This window comes from Nymphalis io, chromosome 10, assembly GCF_905147045.1.
Source record: "Nymphalis io chromosome 10, ilAglIoxx1.1, whole genome shotgun sequence".
NCBI lineage: Eukaryota > Metazoa > Arthropoda > Insecta > Lepidoptera > Nymphalidae > Nymphalis > Nymphalis io.
The window spans coordinates 6,160,995-6,183,771 of record NC_065897.1 but is presented as its reverse complement, the minus strand read 5'-3'; the positions used below and the strand labels follow the sequence as shown (position 1 = coordinate 6,183,771).

The 22,777-nt window shown below is 35.1% G+C and overlaps 1 protein-coding gene across 1 annotated transcript; it reads left to right on the top strand.

Moving 5' to 3' along the window:
• The first annotated feature begins 1,490 nt into the window (after positions 1 to 1,490).
• Positions 1,491 to 22,413, top strand: LOC126771385 (uncharacterized). The gene is made up of 20 exons (XM_050491245.1): positions 1,491 to 1,505; positions 1,607 to 1,958; positions 2,246 to 2,428; positions 2,727 to 2,989; positions 3,063 to 3,267; positions 3,687 to 3,860; positions 4,654 to 4,783; positions 5,208 to 5,342; positions 5,968 to 6,107; positions 6,510 to 6,658; positions 7,899 to 8,054; positions 8,198 to 8,328; positions 8,684 to 8,860; positions 9,843 to 9,993; positions 19,315 to 19,461; positions 19,792 to 19,898; positions 20,265 to 20,382; positions 20,761 to 20,949; positions 21,923 to 22,120; positions 22,288 to 22,413. Exons 1-20 carry the CDS (start codon positions 1,491 to 1,493, stop codon positions 22,411 to 22,413), a joined length of 3,246 nt encoding a protein of 1,081 aa, XP_050347202.1.
• The last annotated feature ends 364 nt before the right edge of the window (positions 22,414 to 22,777 follow it).

The window sequence follows — 22,777 nt, the reverse complement described above, 5'->3', positions numbered from 1 at the left end:
TGTAATAGATATACAGTACAGTAACAGCCTGTTAATGTCCCACTGCTGGGCTAAGGCTTCCTCTCCCTTTTGAGGAGAAGGTTTGTAGCTTATTCCACCACGCTGCTCCAATACGGGTTGGTAGAATACGCATGTGGCAGAATTTCAGTGAAATTAAACACATGCAGGTTTCCTCACGATATTTTCCATCACCGTCAAGCACGAGATGAATTATAATCACAAATTAAGCACATGAAATTCAGTGGTGCTTGCCTGCACTTGAACTCACGATCATCGGTTAAGATTCACGCGTTCCAACCACTAGGCCATCTCGGCTATTATAATAGATATATGAGAACTTAAATATTTGAGCATGATATTTTGATATTTTACTTACAAAATTATTATTATCCTTTACAAATAAATTTAACATGTTCCCAGTTGAACACAACAATATGAAACATATGACGCTTGTTACTCTGTGCATGATGTTGAAATGAGATTATAACGAGATCATTTCCACCATACCACTGATTATGCTTTTTTTTACTAATGCCATTTTAATACCTTAACTACATCGAGTCCATAAATGTGCCATTGATCAGGATCATTACTTACAAATTATTATTATAATAACGTTCCGTTTTCAAATATTATCATTAGCTACTTGTTCAGTTAAAATATATAATTATACATTAATATATCAAAGTAACATTAGCTTTATTTAATAATATTAATATTAATTATAGACTTTATATGGATCTGTTCAGATCGTTTAATTTTATGATGATTTTGCAAAATAACAATTATTTCAATACTTTACTCGATTTTTTTAAATCGATTTATGGGTAGCCATCGTTTAAGCTTATTCAGCGATTATTATTTTCACTCAATATCACATCTTGGACTGGTTTATTAAGTGACAGAGGCATTATGTAGCGATTTGCGCGTATGGATTACGTAAAAAAATCGTTAAAATAGGTATATTATAAGAATATATACTTTGCAACAATAAACCGAAGGTTTCCTAGTTTTGTATTATTTAATATGACGATGTGAATAAAATATTTTGTGATAGATAGTTTAGGAGAAAACTATTAGTAACGAACATCAACGTCTTAAGAGAAATGTAAACCATCAAATGGACCACCCGATGCCTAGTGCCGTTTGATATTAGAACTATAAGAACAATAAAACATTTCATACATCATCAATGCGCGGCCAACAATAAAAGATATAAGTTGGTATGTTCCTTGTATCTATAATACGCTAGGATTCTCGTCCTTCGAAGCGAAGTACAGTAACCCATAACATGTTTAGCGTATAATCAAAAACAATCATATAAAAAATCAGTTAATAGCCTTGAATTTCGATTTAAAAGCTTATTTGACTAGACTGTTTATTTCCTATTTATACTCTTTAAATGAAATTAGTGTACTAAATGTCAAACATACTTCAAAATACAAATAAGTTTAAGTCACCTATTGTGAGTAATTGAAATCATTTTGAAAATGAAGAAATCTAAGGTTAGTTATTATTAAATGTTAATAATAAAATTTAATTGAATCTTAAAGAATACTCAAGTATTCAATGAAGAAATATTAAAACAGTATGTTTTGCATGTTAGAACCGATCAGAGGCATCTATAAGAACAGTCAAGTCAGAAATACAATGTAAAGAAGAAATATATGTGCCACCACTTGATATTCTTACTATTAGCATCCTAGACTTAAGAGTTCCGGACGAAGACCCTAAGCCGTACACCTTGAAGATTACATACTTTGATCAATTGCTATTATCAAGTGTAGTCACGTCTACTAATAGAAGAGAGGAAGAAGTCGACAGTACAAGAATCCTCGCTGAAGGATATATGAATTACGATCCGTCAGATTATGAAAAAATGTGTTTATTTGTCAATCAGCCACTTACTAGTATGAATCTTTATTTATCTTTTAATCTTATAAAGTTGCTGACACAGGGTATTAATTATAACATAAAAATTGTATACTTTATTTGTACATAGAATATGAATATTAAGAAATATTGGAAATATCGAAATATTTATCATATTTATAAAATAATATCCAAACCTTCTCCTCAAATAGGGAGAGGGGGCCTTAGCCCAGCAGTGGGGACATTTACAGGCTGTTACTGTATAAAATAATACACAAATTCTACGCAATTATGAAAGTATTAACAGTTTACCAGTTAAATATGATAAAAACAATAATGACAAAGTGGTAATTTTATTTATTTATATTTCCAGTAATGATGTTACCCATAAAAAGCATCTCGAACGTAGATACTGTCAGTTCAATGGGACAGTCTCACTCAACGACAACAACAGTTAACAACACTCAACAAACAAACAAATCGAGCGTATTTTTTAAACAAGAGTCATTTATTGATAGTTATTGCTGCAACATTGACATACTCCCAATATTTATCGGTATGCTAAAAGTATTTCTAAAGAAAATTGCTTAGTTGGATAAATATATAGCCAACTAACTGTATTAAGGAAATTTTGTAGTTTCCATTGAGAATATGACGTATGCCGTGGCCGCAATCGGTGAATAGGCCACCATTAAACTAATTTATTGTAATTAACGCTTTAAATTTCAGATTCATATATGTATATGAATATGATATAGAAATATATTTTAATACTATTTAATTAATATTATTTTATACGAATAATTTTATCAATGCATTTTTGGCTACTTCTAATTTATTAATAAATTGTATAGATACGAAAGAAATGGTAATCGAAAAAAGCATGGAATCCATAGTACCACCGTCAGTTTTACTCGCCAAAAGTTGGGATAATTTTCCAAAAATAACGTTAAAATTGAATATAATAAGAAACGAAGAGAATAAAATACATCATAAGAAATTTAGAAATTCGAACTATTTTAAATTTACCCTCGTGGGATGTTACAACTTTCTAGTTCCTTTTAAAGACACCGTCGTTTATACAGCAGCAACAAAATTACCAGTTTGGAACGACATGGTAACTCACTTCTATATGTAAATTATTTTATTATATTTATATCTATAAATTAATTATTATCATGTCTATCTAGCACAGTTCAGTGTTTACATTTTATAACGGCTATGAAACCCCAAAGAGATTTGATTACATGTCCTTTTATCCACACTGGGAGAGTCTAAGACTTCAAGAAGAACGATTTACAAAAGGAGATGTAAAACTTCAATGTAACTTGAAAGAATTCCAAAATGTACATAATATCGACTTGGAATATTACTTGAATAGCTTACCACAAAAGTGTAAGTGCTATTATGATTTATATTTCACATTTTAGTTATATACCGTATTTTTGAGAATATTGTTCTATATTTAAAAAATAAATCATTGTTTTTTTTTCAAATTTATATTATTATATTCGGAAGGTGGACGAGGCAATAATGCTTAAGTTATTTTTTTTTATTAAATTACGATGACATAAATATTTGATTTCTTAATATTGTGTAATTTATTAATTCTAATGTACCTGTTATTCAAACGAATTAAAAAATAGAATATTTGTCAATACAAAATATTAAAAATTATGCCTTAATTTATTATTATTAATTTAATTTAAAAAAAATCATAAATATAAAGAATAATAATGAAGCTTAACGGAGACCAATTAAATATTAAAACGTTGTAAATCCTAGATAATTAATTTAACATATACTTATTTCAGTTACTACAGTTTGGGCTTCATTCCACCGAACTTTATTACTTAAGGACTCAGAACAGTGGCTCTCTAACTACATACGCCAATACAAGTGGCCATTAGAAGTGCAACTGTATGAGGAAGGCCAAGGATATAGTTTAATGGGTTTTATCGACCTTTTTAGACTGCTCTATCCAGGAGGTAAAGAGTTTTAATAATAATACTAGCAGAAAAATTTTTTTTTTTCATACGTGGATTTTGTTATGGTCCTATTATATGCATTACGTGTACCATCAAGAACAAGGCGCGGGTTCAGCGTCGAAAAAGGTTCTGGTGCCACCAGAAAATCAGCAAAGTGCGAGTCGGACTACGGACTCACTTATAATTGATATATTGCATTCATACTCGTACAAAGAAGCTTATAAAATGTATAACGCCCCCGCGGATATTATGCCCAAGCTTGGCCTATATTGTTGTTTTTTTTTATAGTATAGGTAAACGGACGAGCATATGGACCACCTGATGATAAAAGGTCACCGACGCCCATAGACACTGACATTGTAAGAAATGTTGTTTGAAATCGCTTACATCGCCAATGAACCACCAACCTTGGGAACTAAGATGTTATGTCCCTTGTGCCTTTAATTACACTGGCTCACTCACCCTTCAAACCGGAACACAACAATAACAAGTACTGCTGTTTTGGGGATATATGATGAGTGGGTGGTACATACCCAGACGAGCTTGCACAAAGCCCTACCACCAGGGGTAATCTATAGGTACTTCTATCAACCCCATAGTAGGGTCTAGGGTAGGGTAGTGGGCATGCCTACTGTGCCCATAACGCTGAATCCACGCCTGATCAAGATAGATGCATATAATTATACATTATCCACACAATTATAATCTGTGGAAAAAATGTTTCAAGTAGAATAAATAATGTTTGAAATGAATAATTAATGATTATTCATTATGTTTACAACATCAATTGTAGAAAAAACTACTAGAATAGTAGTACCGTTGCAATGGTTTGACGCAGAGAGCCTGATGGAAAAATGTGGTTGTGAACCACTACTAGCAACCAATGAAAGAGTTCAGTCGCCGAACCATCACAAAATTGTCAGGTTAGGCCAATCATTTACACAAGTTAAAACATTATTTATTTCAATTAAATTCAAATGTTACTTAATTTTCGAACGTAATTCTCCTTCAACCAGTGGTTTATTGGTCATACAAAAAAATTTGGCTACAGCGGCCAATCTCTAATAACAGCCATCAGTGAAAAAGAGTGTCCCGGAAGTGTCTCATAGTCCTGTGGTACGGCAATCCAACACGAGATAAGTAAGATCAAGTGCGGAACCTCACGATTGTGAAATTTTGCTAACTTCCTGACTCCAGCAACAGCATATTACCTGCTTTGTTGTTTTCCAAGTCTCTCCTGGCATTTTTAAATCATATCGTCGGCCTAAATGTAAATCACAGCACCTACTAACGTTAGGAATCCTCATAGTCTTCAAAAGTTATTCTAGGAAATATATTTTTTTTTAGTAATACAACAGAAACTACGGTTGTCAGCAACGAAATACTACCGACAGGTAACGATGGCAACTGCGCCTTCGCTATTATAGAAGTGACTATGGCGCGACCTTTTATGAAGCCTATTATACCACCACACATAACACAGTAAATATTATTTAAAATATATTAAGATGGTGACGATGATACGATATCACCTTAATCGATTTTGTCTACGGCAGTCATACTCAAGCGCAACTAGTTGGCTATTCTAGCCAACTAACTGCGCAAAACAAACTATAGTGCACAAGTGTGTGCGCAAACACAAGTGAATCCCGTTTCTCATAATTCACTGGGACAGGATTGAACCTTAGGATATACAGCCATATTACATATATATGTATATATATTTTAATGTTTATTAAATATATACATATTTAATAAACATTAAAATGTAAGTAAATTGTCAATTTCGACCTCATAAATATATTCTCTACCTCCTATATATTATCATACGTATAACAATTATAACTAGTCAAACTGAGATATGGATATTATTATAGCTGTAAGCAATAGAATTTAGATATTTTACATAATTCTATATAGTCTTCATATTATAGTCTCTATATATACATAGAATATAGTTCAATAATTATGGCCTTTGATCAAAAAATGGGCATGTAATTGTTGTATAAAGATAACAATAAAAATAATGATGATAACTCAATTCGGATAGTCTATTGCTCAAGTAGAATATTTAGACAAATTACCAAGATAACATGGACATCAACAGATCGGAAATAAATGAAATGGCAACCGACATAGAGTTATTACCGATAAAACGAGAGTGCTCTGGACGTGGTCAGCTCAAGCACGATTGGCAAGCGACAGTAATCAGTGCCGCTAAATCGCTACGACGTGTTCCTTATTATGGTAAATTTTTAAATTAATCCATCAACAAATTGGTATTTATGGTAGTTATGTGTTACAATTTTATAGATTTGTTCGATAATTAACAAATGCGGAAAAGATTTCACAAAATGTAAGCGCTTAAAGGATTCCATGTGATGTGATTAAATATTTGTAAAGCACATGACCAAATATTATTATAAATATCTCAATTGTTTTATAGTTTAGTACGTAATCCCACGTATTTTTTAATTTAAAATAACCTCAAAATAGTTATGAAAGTCTTTATATAGGCTCTCTACTGTACAATGGCTTCATCTTCTAATTATGGCTTAGAAATTATCTGTATTCGAACCCACCTTCTTCACGGGTAAGTTCTACGTGCTCTATCCTTTTCGTCTAAAAAATTAAACAATTTTACATAAGGTACGGCAGATCTTTGTACGATCATCAGACAACTGAGTACATCACGGACGCGTGTGGAACTTTTTACGTCCTTCTGGCAAGAAGCTGCCATATACGTCAATAACAATTTTGTTGTTAGCAATTTCGTGCGATCCAACGATACATACGAAGTATATGTTTTTTATATAACTATTTATTGCGTATTATATAGCCTTATTTTAGACGGTTTTCAATTAGACACAATAGCTTCAATATGAATGTATAATTAGTAACACCAGTAATATACAATATGTAACAAAGATAAAGGATATAAATATCTCTGTTGTAAATCTGTCAAACGCTAGTATAAAATGCTATTATTATTTAATTATTAAATAAATAGTCACCACTAATTAATATTTGAACCCGGGGAAAACTGTATTGACAAAATGTCTACTGGTGGTAGAGCTTTGTGCAGGCTCGTCTGGGTAGGTACCGCCCACTCATCAGATATTCTACCGCAAAACAGCAGTACTTGGTATTGTTGTGTTCCGGTATGAAGGGTGAGTGAGCCAGTATAATTACAGGCACAAGGGACATAACATTTTAGTTCCCAAGGTTGGTGGCGCATTGGTGATGTAAGCGATAGTTAACATTTCTTACAATGCCAATGTCTAAGGGCGTTTGGTGACCACTTACCATCAGGTGGCCCATATGCTCGTCCGCCTTTCTATTCTATAAAAAAAAATGTCACTATACTGCAATCGAATCAAAACGTAATCATTGCCATTATATTTTATTATTAAATTAGTAGAATTGATCGCCTGGTTCTTTTTTAATATATATTAATTCTTAACAATTTCTATCAATTATACTAAAATAACTTACATATTATTAATATAATAACTAGTTATAATAATAATAATAATAATAATAATAATAATAATAATAATAATAATAATGTATATAATGTCCTCTAGACCGATTTCGGCTATGGTGATCAATTTGTGCACTCTCTATTTCCTAACTGTCATAATCAGATGGGACGGCAATCCGACACAAACGGAAAGAGTTCAAGAGCAAGACCAACGGCTTTACGTGCTTTCCGAGGCATGGAAGTGAACACATTTCCAACTTAAAGACCCTGGGCTGCTACTGAAAATTTTCGACAGAAAAACTCAATTTATTGGCCCGACCTGGGATTTGAATCCAGGATCTCCGGATCTGTGGCCTAGCCACCAGGCGAACGAGGTTTATGTTTTGTAAATGAAAAAAAGATAGTATATGTTTAGCTTTTAAAGGAATAGTTGCAGTACGAATAAGGAATAGTGTAAATACAAGTAGTTATATTGCCAACAATTTATTAAACGAATTATACTTACGGAAGAATTACTGTTAGTCTATATTAATTTATCACTTTACTATCAAAAGGAGATGCTTATGATAGCCCACTCTTGTCTGATGAAAATCACGTACGAGACACTCAATGAAATTGATGGCACACAAGAAATAAACGCAACGCTGAGAGCCGCCAGGCAGTCGCGACAACTTCAAGACCTACCTCACGCTATGGAACTTTATTTGCAGGCAAATTTCTATTGTAAAATGTAAATGTGTTATTCATTGAACTGTGCGCTTAATAATTTTATTTAAAATATATAGGTTTTATATATATTCATTATCATTTAATTTTTCTTATCTATAATTTTGTCTAATTAATATGTTTTCAGTTGGCGGTAGAGAGGCCTCGGGAAGCAGATAATTGGCGTGAGTTAGCTACATGCCTTAGAGACATTGACGAGGACTGGGCTAACGTCTGTATCAACAAATCGCTTTTACTAAATCCACGACATCCCTTAAGGTAATATTTTTAGATTATAATTTAATTTTAATTTTATTCTGTTAATAAAAATAATTAATGTATTTAAGTCTAGACTGCAGCATACTCTCATATACCGTTTAGTCTAATTTGATCAATCAGACTCATTCCACGAGATATAATTGACAGATTTCAGACATTGGCTTTTAATGCATATTGTGCAAAATGAACGACACTTACTTCATACGATTTTCATTCTCTCAGTTATTACAAACTGTTACAAAAACTATCGTTTATTAATTAAGTAATATTAATACACAACTACCGCAATTCTTACTGTTTGATGAAATATTAGGGCTTTTTTATCAATCTATGGAATGATATTAAAATATTTTAGCCTCCTATCAAAAGGCTCTATGGTATTTGAAGAAGATCCTGACGCAGCTGAGCCATTTTTTGTAGCCTTAATAGCATATTATCCATTTTACCCTACTTTATGGATAGCTGCTAACGCGTATTATCTTCACAGAGAGCTATTTGATATGGCTCAACAAATCATGGAACAAATAAAAAGGTAAGGAAAAAGTTATAAGCTTATTTATGTATTTACGAATTTACAAGTTAATTTTATTTAAACGTATGAACCTTTTGTTACACTTTTGAAAGATTAGAGTAAAAAATTTCTAAATTTATGTATAATAAATAATTTATACTTATCATCGTGTCATATCCGCTTGCCATCCTGATAATTTGCTAGTTAGATATAAACCAATATTATAATACAATCAGATCCAAGATCGAGTGCTTATACTTGTATATACTTTGCATCTTACCACATCTTTATTTTTCAACAATTTATTCAAGTGCTTGTGTAATATCTCTAAAACTACTGGTCCCAATTGCAAAGTGTGAATAGTGTTTTCTAAAAGGATAAACATAACTACTGCGTGAGCAGTAAATCGATTTAAAATAAACTTTATTGTTTCTCTTTTTTAACGAAAACATGTTTAGTGTGACATCGCTTTTAAAGATAAGTTTATTCCATCGTAGATATTTTTGTACAGATTTTATTAGTCGTTTTTAGTAGTATCAACGTTTTTGTTTTGAAAAGCAATTGAGTTGACGATTTTATTATTATGTATAAACAAAACACTAGCTGTCCAGAAACCTTTACTTGTCATGGCATGAAAATGAATCCAGATACCATAAAAATAATATTTACCTCTTGCAATTCAGATTACAGTAAAAATAAAATTTACGGTCATTTACGGACTGTTATTAAAATAATAAAATTGTATTTATTAGTTAACCCTAAATATAATAATAATAACCCAATAATGTGCAAGTCATATATAATTATAATGGATATACTTACTAATATTATAAATGTGAAAGTAAGTTAGTTTATTTGTTTGTAACCTTTTCAAGTATTAAATACTGAACCAATAATAATGAAAATTTACATACACATTGTCAGAGTTACAGAAAAACCAATGGTACCTAATACTTTCCCTTCACGGGGAAGATATGTAATATAGACATATATTTTGATTTAGGACAAGAGCCGAAGGTTTGTCGGAGGAATTGCGATACTCACGCGCATGGGAAAGAGAACTTGGAGATTGGTGGGACAACACACCCTTATTACCTGGTACCAGCTTATATTACGACGCAGCCGACCTTCTGCTAAGAATACGAGCTATTTCTGTAAGTTTCATTGAATTGTTTATGTAATGTATAATAATTCCGAGTCTACTAAAAATTGTTATTAATAAATTTAAAACATATATAAATTACGCTTGAAAACATAACTTTATTCTAGGTTAAATTCACTTGTTATCTTTTAAAAAAACTTGTTTAGATTGGAATACATACTGTAGTGTAGACAATTCTATCCAATCATTCGATTGCTGAGTAAAAGTAGCGTTACGAAAACACATTTATTCGTTACATTTCTGTACCATTCGAGTCTCAGTTATTTTAAACTGATATATTCAAATATTTTTTTGTTGTGTTTGTATTCATGAAGAAAGCATTGGTCAACAATTATTATATTTTATTTTATTTTATGTTGACGTGATACTTTGTTGTGTACGCTTGTAATCGGTATACATATCAGAAGTTGATATTTTCTCTTTGGATGTTACGTATGCCACCAATTTATATGTATATTGTTAGTATTCTTATTAAATAAATAAAAAACATTTTAGGAATAATTCAATATTTTTATTATATAATGACTCTTAATTTAACGTCATCTTAAACGTCGTCTTAATTTAAACGGACAATCTTATGGTAAGTGATCACCTTCACTCACAAACACCTTTATTGCGAGAAACTAATCTAAATCGGAGATATTTAAGTCCGTTGTGCATGTAATTACTCTGGTTAAAACTGTTATACGATATGGTAAAACAGCTACATAATATCGTTATCTGAAATTACGCTCTGACCTGTACCACCCCATCCATTTCACTTCAGCGGACAAATCATACAGTTAATTAATTTTGTGAAAAACTCATCAACGTACACTATAAAATTGAATGCGGCGTCACCTGTTATTGAGGCACCATTTAATCTTGTACCTTTTAAATAAATAAATATAAAATGATGTCTCAAACAGATGAAACAATTACATTAAAAACAAACGTAGATAATTTTTTAAATATTTGATTGAAATAAAAATAAAATACTCCTTAGAACAAAGAACTTGTACATGTTTACTTGGTGGTAGGGCTTTCTGCAAGCTCGTCTGGGTAGGTATCAGCCACTTATCAAATTTATTGTCCAGAATAACAACAGTTCTTAACATTGTTGTGTTCCGGTTTGAAGGGTAAGTAAGCCAGTACAACTACAGGCACAAGGAACATCTTATTATTTACGTAAAACCTTTACGTAACACCTTATTGGCGATGGAGTGCGGGTGCTGCCACCACAGCGTATGCAGTAAAAGTTTAGTGCTCCTCAAATAAAAAAAAATTTTTTCAGCAAATTAGTGATTTAGTATAAAAAATTGGCTGTTATATATGTTGAATGAGGTGTTTCATGTAATCATTAATAAAAAAGTGTTAAAAATTGTGAATTAACATTATAAATAACATCCATATAGTTTTGTGGTTTGGAGATCAGTGTAGATAATTATTTAGTAACAGAACAGAACAGAAAACAGTATTGCATATTTTCGCCGTCGTCTACTAGCTAACGTTTGGCGCATTGGTAACGGCTCTGGTACTATATCCGAGAAGTTGATGGTACAAACCCCGATATACCACACATTTATTTTCACGATAATTTTAAAAAATAATTAATTCAAAAGATGGTTAATACATGCGAGATATGTAAGGTCAACATAGGAGTTGGGCAAAAACGTATTAAGTGTAAGAATAGTTGTAACTATTTGTTTCATTCCGATTACGTTCATTTTAACAGTGATTCGAATAACGCTAGACCTACATGGAAGTGTTCAACTTGCAAAACAAGTTCTAAAAGAGTGCAAAGTGTGAGTAATAAGGATATCAACACTTCATCGCATAGTAACAAGTCGCCTATACCACAAGCTACATCAAGTAGTCAAGAAGATATGAGAAACAAAAACTTTAATAATTTAATATTAACAGAAATAAGAAACTTTCGCGCAGAAATAAATGCGAGACTCAATGAACATGATAATGAATTGAAAAAGCTACAATCTTGTGTCATGGAGATGAGAAATGATTTATTTGAATTACAAACAAGTCTTAGAAGTCGAACATCAGGGTCAATGAATTGAAAAAATAGAACAGAAATTATCTGATTTAATGTTACAAAATGACTTACAAAATGAAATAAATAAAAGGGACCAAAAAGATCGTATCAATAACTTGGAGATATGCGGTGTTACACAATGATGAAACTCCTAATGAAAACCTAAATGGCACCTGCATGTGATGAAGAACAACCCACAACTGATTTGACGTTTGCTAATATAGCTTCAACCCCAAAAGGAGAAGAGCCGTCACGCGTATTAATTCGTTTTAAGTGCAAGGAAATAAAAGACAAAGTAATCAGTTTAGTAAAAAAATGGCAAAAGTCAAATCAAAGGAGGCTGCTTACAACATCGGATATAGGAATAAGCGGTATTACCCATAAAATTTTCTTAAGAGATAATTTGACATTCGCAAATCAGCGTCTCCTTCGTACTGTAAAGGATAAGGCTTGCGAACGAAACTTTTCTTTTGTTTGGGTTAAAGATTGCAAAATTTTGGTGCGCAAATCAACAAAATCAGTTGTTTTTCATATAAACTCCATACGCGACATTAGTCTTTTTATATTATAACTATCTTTTATAATCTATGTTTATTGCGAATATACTATGATAGCAGAAATAAAAAAATATTGTAATATTTTTGGTACTTTCAGAAGCAATTGCGAAATTGATATCGTTCAATTAAAATAAAATGCAATTATTAAGAGGAAAATATTTCATGCAAACATTTTAAGAAGGAAAAGTTGTGGTATTTTATATTATGTAATATATATAATATATACATATACGCTTAATTCTATAAAATGGGTAAAAAGTCACAAAGTTAAAATTATCTGAGCTGAATGCTCAATCACTAAATACAGGAAGAGACGAATTATCACACACTATAAAATATTTTGATCCAGACATAATTACTATCACGAAAACATGGCTATCTGAGAATGTCACGCTAAAAAATTACAATATCCCAGGCTATAATTTTTTTCATGAACCACGATCAGGTTCGCAATCTAGAGGAGGAGGAGTAGGCGCATATATACGTTCAAATTTGAGAGTAAAAGTATTGCTAGTAGATTCTTCGGCACTTGAGCAACAGTGGTTTGAAATTAAGATTAAAAGATGCATTATTGCTGTAGGAGTCATCTACCGACCTCCTAAATTTAGTTTTAGCACATTTTTATCTACGCTAGATGACATTCTATCATTTTTAACACCAAAATATAAATACGTATTTGTAACTGGTGACATAAACATTGATTTAAATTCGCATGGTATTTCTCAAAATGAATTTTTAACGTTAATACCGGAATATAAATGGAATCAAATAGTTAACAAATCTACTCGAGTCACGAATACATCTAGCTCTCTAATAGATGTTATCCGTTTGTAATGATAGCTTAAATATAAGTTAAAATTATGTTCAATATAACGATGATTTGAGTGATCATGCTTTTATTATGGCAATTATACCTCTGGAAGTAAATAAACCAATTCCAAGAGTTATTCAGTACAGACCATTTAATAATTTTGATCTTGATACATACCAGTTCGCTTCATCTATTACACCTTGGAATATGATATTACAGTTTGACCATGTCGATGCTATGGTAGTGTTTTAATTTTTTACTTCTGGGCCTTTTCAATCATTTTGTTCCTTTGAAAACTAAGCATTTCAAATACCCCCCTTCCCTATGGATTACAGATACCATTAAAGCAATGATGATAGACAGAGATGAGGCTCGTAGTAATGCTAAAAAAACGAACTCTAATCATGATATAAATTCATACGAACAATTGAGAAACGCTGTATTTGAGATAACTCAAAAAGAAAAAAAATTATTTCACAAATAAAATAAATAAATTCATTAATAATCCGAAAAAAATGCACGGTGAACTTAAAAAGTTTTTAGGCACGCACAATAACATAATTCCAGGTTATCTATGTGATCCAAATATAATAAATAAAGCATTCCTTGACTCGGTACCTAGTGTTTCACATAACAGTAGCATTATAAATAAGTATAACCAACCGATTTATTATGGATGTGATTTTACAGAACCCTCCGCCGAGAGCATCTTAAAAATAATTAATTATATAGTCTCTAATGCCGTAGGTATTGATGACATTTACACATTGATGATTTCTATCAAAATGGTAAAACTTACCCTCCCATACTCGTTAGTTGCTATTACACATATATTAAATACTTCATTACACACGGGATACTTCCCAATGTTGTGGAAAACTACTATTATTAAACCTCTTCCGAAAAAGAAAAATGTAGATTCAGTGAAAGACTTACGACCAATTGGAATATTGCCTGTTTTATCAAAGGTTTTGGAAAAGGCTGTAAATCAACAAATTGCTTCCTATTTTGAAAAACATTGCTAATTCCGAAATGTCAATCTGGTTTTAGAAAGTCTCACAGTTATGCTACAGCGTTATTACATATTGTTGATGAAATTCTTTCTGCATCTAATAATAATATGGCTTCAATTTTGATACTATTAGACTACATAGAACAATTATTATATTACAAATAGTAGAAGTTTCTGGCATGAATGGAAGGCCTACAAAGTCCAGCGCTATAAAAGTTATTAGAGGTGTTATCCAAGGTTCTATACTTGGACCTTTTTTTTTTTTTTTTTTTTTTTTTTTTTTTTTTTTTTTTTTTTTTTTTTTTTTTTTTTTTTTTTTTTCGGGGAGGAAAGGCATTTACGCCTGCCGCCCGGTCCGGGGGGACCGGGACGGGTATGTGGGACTCACGGGGCAGACGGCCCCGTCCTACCCACTAAAACCTCCCCGGATTTCCGCCTCTCCGCAAGGCAGCGGGGTCACGGGAACGTTGTGACTTACAACCGCAACCCCGCCAGCGGTCGTCGCCATAGGCGACCCATCTCGAGAGCGCGCCAGGATGTTAGGGCGCGCCTCCCTCCTCTCTGTGCCTCCGTCCTGTTACGTGACGGACTCCCCCGAGTCCGCCACTGGAGGCTGAGCGTCAGGGCTTGAAGCCCCGCGGCGGATCAACAGACTGGCTCCGCCGCCAACCACACCTTAACTCAGCGGCAGCGTCCGGCCTGCGAAGGCACGTCGCCGTCGAAGAGGTCTCCTTCTTCGTTGCGGGAGCGAGTCCACGTCGTCCTCCCGCTCCCGCTCTGCCTCCTCCTTTTGCGACATGACGCATGCGCTGAACCGGGACACTGCCGCCCAGATCTCTTCGCTTCCGGCCATCTTCTCGACGACGGCCGGAAGCGACAGGTCTCCACCTACGGCCGTGGATAGGACCGCGCGAGGCTCCGCCCAAGCCGGGCACTCTACGCGCGTGTGTTCCGCCGTATCCACGTCTATACTTGGACCTATTTTGTACTCAATTTATACGGCAGATCTTCACGAATGTGTCAAAACTAGTTTAGTCCACATGTACGCAGATGATACACTTTTTTTTTTTTTTATATATGCCCCGGGATGGCAAATGACTCTACTCCACCTGATGGTAAGTGGTAGTAGAGTCCAACGCGACGACGGCCAGTACAGTCGGGAAGAATGTTCTGTACTAGCCGTCCCCGCCTTGCCGGCCCGCAAGATGCCTCTTCACGCCTCGTTTGAAGGAACCCGGGTTGTAAGAGGAGGGGAACACGTGAGCTGGTAAGGAATTCCATTCTTTGGTAGTGCGACAAAGAAAGGAGTTGCCAAATTTCTTTGTGCGCGATGAAATTGATGTCACAGTTAGGCGGTGACATCGAGAACCAGCTCGCGTGGACTTAAGAAGGAAGGGGGAAGCAGGAATTAGAGAGAATAATTCCTCAGAGCACTCGCCGTGATACAGACGATAGAAAGCGCTCAGTGCTGCTATCTCGCGACGCAATTGTAAAGGTTCAAGGGTGTTTGTGACCTTTACGTCGCCAATAATGCGTACTGCACGTCGCTGCAACCGGTCCAAGGCCTCCATTAGGTACTTAGCGGAGCCATCCCAAAGGTGCGAGCAATATTCAACGCAAGACCGTACCTGTGTTTTGTGTAACAGGCACAGTTGTTGTGGCGTGAAAAAACGCCGCACCTTGTTCAGAACTCCGAGTTTTCGTGAAGCTGTTTTTATAATAGCCTCGATGTAATCCCTTGGACTAAGGTCGCAGCGAACGTCCATCCCCAGCATGGCGATTTTGCTTTGTATCATCAGCGGTGTGCCACAGAGGGAGGGATGAGGGTAAAATGGTGACTTTTTCGCTGTGAGAGCGCACACCTGTGTTTTCTTGGCATTAAACTCAACAAGATTATCAGAACCCCATTTGGCGATGAGCTCTAATGTCCTATCGAGTTCAATGACAAGATTCTCCCGCCTCTCCTCAGTTTCCGCCCGCCCAGCCACTGCGCGTCCGTGTATGTTCCCAAGAGAGAGCATATCATTGACATGCAAAAGAAAGAGTGTGGGAGATAGCACAGATCCCTGGGGGACCCCAGCATTCACTACATAGAATTGTGAAGCGCAACCATCTACTAAAACACGAAGGCTACGCTTGTGTAGGAAGCTGGCAATCCAGGTGCATAGCTGAGCAGGCAGACCATATGCCGGTAACTTGGAGAGAAGACTTCTGTGCCAGACCCTATCGAAAGCCTTGGAGATATCGAGGCTGACAGCCAACGATTCTCCATGCTTGTCGATAGCTTCACCCCAAAGGTGCGTTACGTACGCTAGAAGATCACCTGTGGACCGTTTTGGTCGAAACCCGCACTGACGATCATTAATTAGACAGTGATCTTCTAGGTAATGGATCAGTTGGTTGTTTAAAATTCGTTCCATCACCTTACAAAGTACTGAGGTGATAGCTATTGGCCGATAATTTGCCGGGTCAGACCGATCCCCTTTTTTGGGAACCGCTTGCACATTAGCTCTTCTCCAAGCCTCCGGCACACATCCTGAAGAGAGAGAAAGTTGGAACAGGCGCGTTAACACAGGAGACAGCTCCGCCACGCACTTCTTCAGCACAATGGCTGGTATTCCATCGGGACCGCTAGCTTTCCGTATATCGAGTGATTGCAGCTCCGCACGCACATCACGTTGCCTGATTTTGATGTCAGGCATCGTGTGGCCACATGAAGGTATTGTTGGTGGCTGCGCACTACAATCATCGATCACAGAGTTGTCGGCAAAGAGTTTAGCCAGGAGGTCGGCTTTCTCCTGCGGACTGTGAGCTAGCGATCCGTCCGGATTTCTGAGCGGTGGCAGCGAAGGTTGGCAGAAATTGTTTTGCACAGACTTGGTCAGACGCCAGAAGCTAAGGGAGCCCCTAGGATGCGAAATAAGGTCATGACCAATCTGTACAATGCGCTGTGCATCCGCTCTCGTGTATGTCTTCCTACAGGACTTGGAATTTTTATTGTAGTTTGCTTTCAGTGAGTCAATGTTAGATGCCCCGCTAATGCAGCCGTTGATCCACGCGCGATATGCCGCCTGCTTAGATGACACAGCGTCGGCACATTCACGAGTGAACCAACGGTTACGCGTGCCCCTATTGATGAGATCTGAGCTAGGAATGTAGTATTCCATTCCTAACATGATCTCATCAGCAACAGCAGCGGCACTAGCTGTCGGGTCATTCCCACTGAAGCAACGTTCCTTCCAAGGGACTGACGCATAGTAATCGCGCATACCGTCACAGTTATTATTGAACATCAATCCATATATAAATAATGATAAAACTATCCAAAATGTTAATGATGATCTTTCTCAAATTTTTAGTTGGTCGAAGAATCATGACCTGTCATTAAATCCACAAAAATGTACTTACATAATTTTTGGTACTAGGCAACAAATGGTATCGCTTGGTCAAATGTGTCGTAGGATTTTTATAGATGGTCATTCCTTAGTTGAGTCTAAGCTAGCGAAGAATCTTGGGGTGAAATTGGATGGGTCATTACGTTTTGAAGAACACATATCATCTGTTACTTCGAAGTGTTACGCTTTACTCAAAATGATTTATAAATTTAGATTAGTTTCATTTTTGAGTGAATCAGCGCGATTAAAACTTGTAGAATCCTTGGTTCTATCTCAGTTAGACTACTGTGATGTCCTTTATGGCTCCTGCCTTTATAAAAAGACTGAAAAAAAAATACAGAGGATACAAAATTCTTGTCTAAGATTTTTTTACAATATACCTCGATATTCGCATATTACACCTTATTTAAATTCCAAGAATATACAAGAATATATTAAATATGAAAAATCGCCGTACACTTAAATTAAATAATATCACTTTCACTTTAAAATATCGTAAAATTCCCAATTATTTGGCGGATAAACTTAAATGTAGATTGAGCCGAGTTCCGCGACTAGTACTGCCTAGACCACATTTACAAGCATTTAGAGGTAGCTTTCGTTTCGCTGCTTCTAAGTGTTGGAACGATATCCCACCTCCGATTAAGAACAGTACATCTTAAAATAAGTTTAAGGCACAATGCAAGCAATGGCTTCTATCTATGCAAAAGACGCAATGTGTCTGTACAAATGTGTGTAACTGAACTTCAATACTTAATTGTTATTTTGATTGTAATTTATTAAAAAATATATCTCTATTTGTTTAAACATTTTAAATATTATTATTATTATTTTATTTTTATTTTTTATTCAATATGAAATATTTTCCTTTTTCTAGAATTTAACAAAAAAAAACCTCACTGTTTTAGTAACGCTTGCATGTTTTTTTTTATTTGAGCCTATTGGGCGTGTTATAAAATTGTATTAACTTTTATTATTTAAGTGATTTTATCTTCTTTTTCCTTTTACTGCACTGAATGTAGCGTTTGTGTTGGCAGCATATGTACAAGGCTTAAACTGAAAAGCAGCCTAGCTGAGACTACGACCTTTTCACCAAATTATCAAATATGATATTGTTCTCTTTTTTTATGGTTTTGTTCCTTAATTTTTTTTTTTGTCTTTGTTTATTTTTGGTGAATAAAGTTATTTATTATTATTATTATTATTATTATTATTATTGTTTATTTTGTATGGAACCATTATTACATCTCACAGTGCCAATGTCTATGGGCGATGGTGACCACTTACCACCAGGTGCCCAATTTACCAAGGTAGACGGTCCTACCTGTTATAAAAATTAAAAAAAAAAAATTAGGCGTTATTGATATTGATATTTTCCTCTACGCAATAAAGTGTTTTCGTAACCCATTCTTGGGTTGTCATTGTCAGTGTGTTATATATTGTTTAGATATTCGTACTTGTTTCTGTTTTTCTTTGTTAGCAGCAACAATGTTGTTTTGATTATAACAGTTAGCTGAGGTCTGCATAGCTCGTGCTCTATCAGAAACTGGCGAATCTCCTGTATACTATCATATGGTCGCGCTGTGCTGTCGACTAAGGGGACAGATCGAAGACGCATTATGCCATCTTAAGCAAGGAATCGAAAAATTTGGTGAAGTACGATATATCCTTCTTATATAAAACTTAGTATCAGCCAATAAAAGTTCCACTACTAGATAAAGAACTCTCCTCTCGAGAAAAAAGTTTGAAGCGTATTCCATCAATCTGCTCCAATGTAGATTTATTGATACCTGTGACACATATGGCAGAATTTCTTTCAACACGTACAATTTTTCTCCATCGCCGTCCACGCGATGAATTATATAAACACAAACTTAGCACCACTCTATTGCTTGCGTGGTTGGTACCCCTAGTGTGTTCTAGGCATTTAGACGTCAGGTCTATTTTATTTACCTAACTCTTAGGTATATTTAATCTTGTGCTTAGATAAGTTATTTAAGGAGCCTTGAAGGTGAGTGCCATCATAAGATGAAAGATATAGTTTCATCCGTGGCATCGTTCAAGAAAGCGGGCAGTTATGGTAGCCCTTACATGTAAGTCTATTTCTTCTTTTTATTATATATCTTAAGTGTATTGAAATAATATCAATTTATACTATTGAATAAGTATTGGATGATACTGTTCTCGAAGGAAATAGTCGATTAATTGTTAATTGTAAAAGTTTTCAACTTCCCTTCAACTACATGAAACATAGCGCAATTATCTTTAATACCATTTTCTCGGTTAATGTATATCACGTACATCAATTTAATACTTCATGGAAATGTTCAAATGACTAAATAATTGTAATAGTTAATATGTTTTATATTTGTTTGTTATAAGTATAAACATTTAAATTGCAACTATATACAAAGCCTACACGTATATTACCATAATATCTTTATATTTATTTTATGTAGCGCCTTACTTTCTCTGCCACGATATGACCATCAGCGGACTCGTTCGATTCTTTCCGACGTTGTTCGTCGCCATCCAAGCGCCTATGCATGGATCGCATTGGCTGAGGATTGGTTGATGGTAAGACAGTCTACTCACTTTTCTCTAAAGGCATAAACAAACTTGATATTAAACAACATACCTAACTGCCAGTAAGATTAGCTCGATTCTGTAACAGGCGGCAGTAGTTACTGTTTACGCTATATTTAATTAAATATTCATTGCAAAAAGTAATAATTAATTGCATAAATGAATTATATTTTGTTATCTAATCAAGCTCATCTCGCGGCCACCATCAGCCGTCACGCACGCAAGCGCCACAATCAACAGTTTTTTTTTTTTTGGGATTCCAACCCAGTTGCTGAAGCGTTCTCGAGAATGGCTGGCGGCAGGCAAACGGGTCGCCAAAAAAAATTGTAAAATTATAGTGTGAATTATGACTGTATTTTGTATAAATAGCGCAGTTCTCTCGGAGAAGGAGGAGATGCAGAAATTAAAAGAGACCAACGAACAGCAACTTCTAATGCTGCTAACTGCGCAGCTAGAGCGCTCAATTGTGACCGCCGCGCAGGACGCGCCTGGGCATTGCTGGCAAGTCTGCTCTCACCGAGCACAAGGCGACAATACTGCAGAACGATGGCAGCGCTGGTAGATGTTCTTTTAATATTCTCAGGCAGAAAACGGACATCTTTACTTTACTTGGTGGTGGGGCTTTGTGTAAGCCCGTCTAATTAGGTACCACCCACCCATCAGCAGTTATTCTACCGCCATAATTACGAAGTATTATTGTGTTCCGGTTTGAAAGGTGAGTAAGCCAGTGTAATTACAAGCACAAAATACATAACATCTCAGTTCCCAAGGATTGATAATAATTCTCACAGTGCCAATGTTTATGAGCGGTGCTAACCACTAACCATCAGATGACCCACTTATAATTTAAGAAGAACAGCCCTGGAAGGATGTACTTATTTTTTGCGCAACAATTTAAGCCGGATATAAGCAACTCTTCTGTTTCCTTGGGGAAATCCTCATGTATACCTTCTATCTCGGAGATGATGGAGGGTTATCGTAGTCGGACTCATACCGACTAAAACCACCACGGTGTTACTAGTATCCACAATATCTATATCATATATATCAACAGTCAATCGTTGTCCACTGCTGAACATAGACCTCTCCCAAGGTGCGCCAAAGCTCCCTGTCCTCCACCTTCCGCAATCAGTTGGTGCCGGCCACTTTCATAAGGTCATCGGTCCACCTTGCTGGAGGGCGCCCTACGCTGTGTTTGCCGATCCGCGGTCTCCACTCTAGGACTCGGCTACTCCAACGGCTATCGGTCCTACGACATACGTGACCAGCCCACTGTTATTTCAGCCTGCTAATTTTGCAAGCTATGTCGGTGACCCCGATTCTTTTCCGGATATTGCCAAATGCTGCCCATCCCAAGCGAATTTTTCCATCGGCTTCCTTCTCGAAGTTGTTCCTAACGACTTGTATTATCTGTCCTAGGTAGGTAATCCGCTATATCTATTTTCCGCAAATGCAATTTTTCAATGCGCTCCTCAGAATATATGCCAGGTACACTCGGCATGCTATCCCATTTGAGGCCTTTTTCTTCCAGGCAACGGTTTCCCCGCATCCGTTGCCCAAAAGTCCAAACTTATGGGAGCAGATAGTTGACGTCATCTCGCCGTCTGCGCCCTGCTCTCTTGCGGCGCATTGGAGCTACCAGATCGTCGTACTTTCTTACTCGCTCTGCTACTTCCTACTGCTTAATCACGATCTCACAGAAGGTGATCTAAGCATCTCTCTATTCACGGTTAACTTTTTAGGCTACAAAACCTATAAAACTATAAGGGTTTGGTTAGTTTTTAAATTAAAAGTGTTCCTATAGTAACTAAATCTTATAATATCAAATAATGTAAATAATATTGCTATAGATTCATAAATTTGTACAATACTAATATAAAGTTTGTAATATTTCAGTGTGATTACAAAAAACCAATTGATGAACTCAAAAAAGCTTTGGGAGAACAAAAATCGTTTTGTTTTCGCATCGGCAAAGTTCTACAAGAGTGTCGTTGTGAAATGTGTAATAATCTTGTTATTTGATTTTACTCAATTAATTTAAATGTGTTAATAAATACATATGTCTTATTTTATAAATAATCGTTTCAAATAAGACCAAATTAAAAAAAAAAAACTTACCGAAAAATAAAAATTTCAAGAATCAAACTTCTCTTTTTAACAGTTTTTCAGAGATAAATATTACAACCATAATAATTAAAAATATATAATAATTTTTGATTATTTTCACATATACATATATATGAGAAGTTGAGTGTGAATCTTAACTATAACTCTTCCTTCTTTTCTACTATATAAATATATATTTACTTGTACGTACCTAGTATGTACCTAGTAGTCTCTTAGAATAAATGTATTTTTTATGATATGCCATAAGATAATCTCGCTT

Excerpts from the sequence above, each read along its gene's own strand:
- LOC126771385 (XM_050491245.1), top strand. Across the intron at positions 2,990-3,062 it reads TACCAGTTTGGAACGACATG|CACAGTTCAGTGTTTACATT; the intron begins GTAACTCACTTC and ends ATGTCTATCTAG. Across the intron at positions 9,994-19,314 it reads TAAGAATACGAGCTATTTCT|TTAGCTGAGGTCTGCATAGC; the intron begins GTAAGTTTCATT and ends TGATTATAACAG.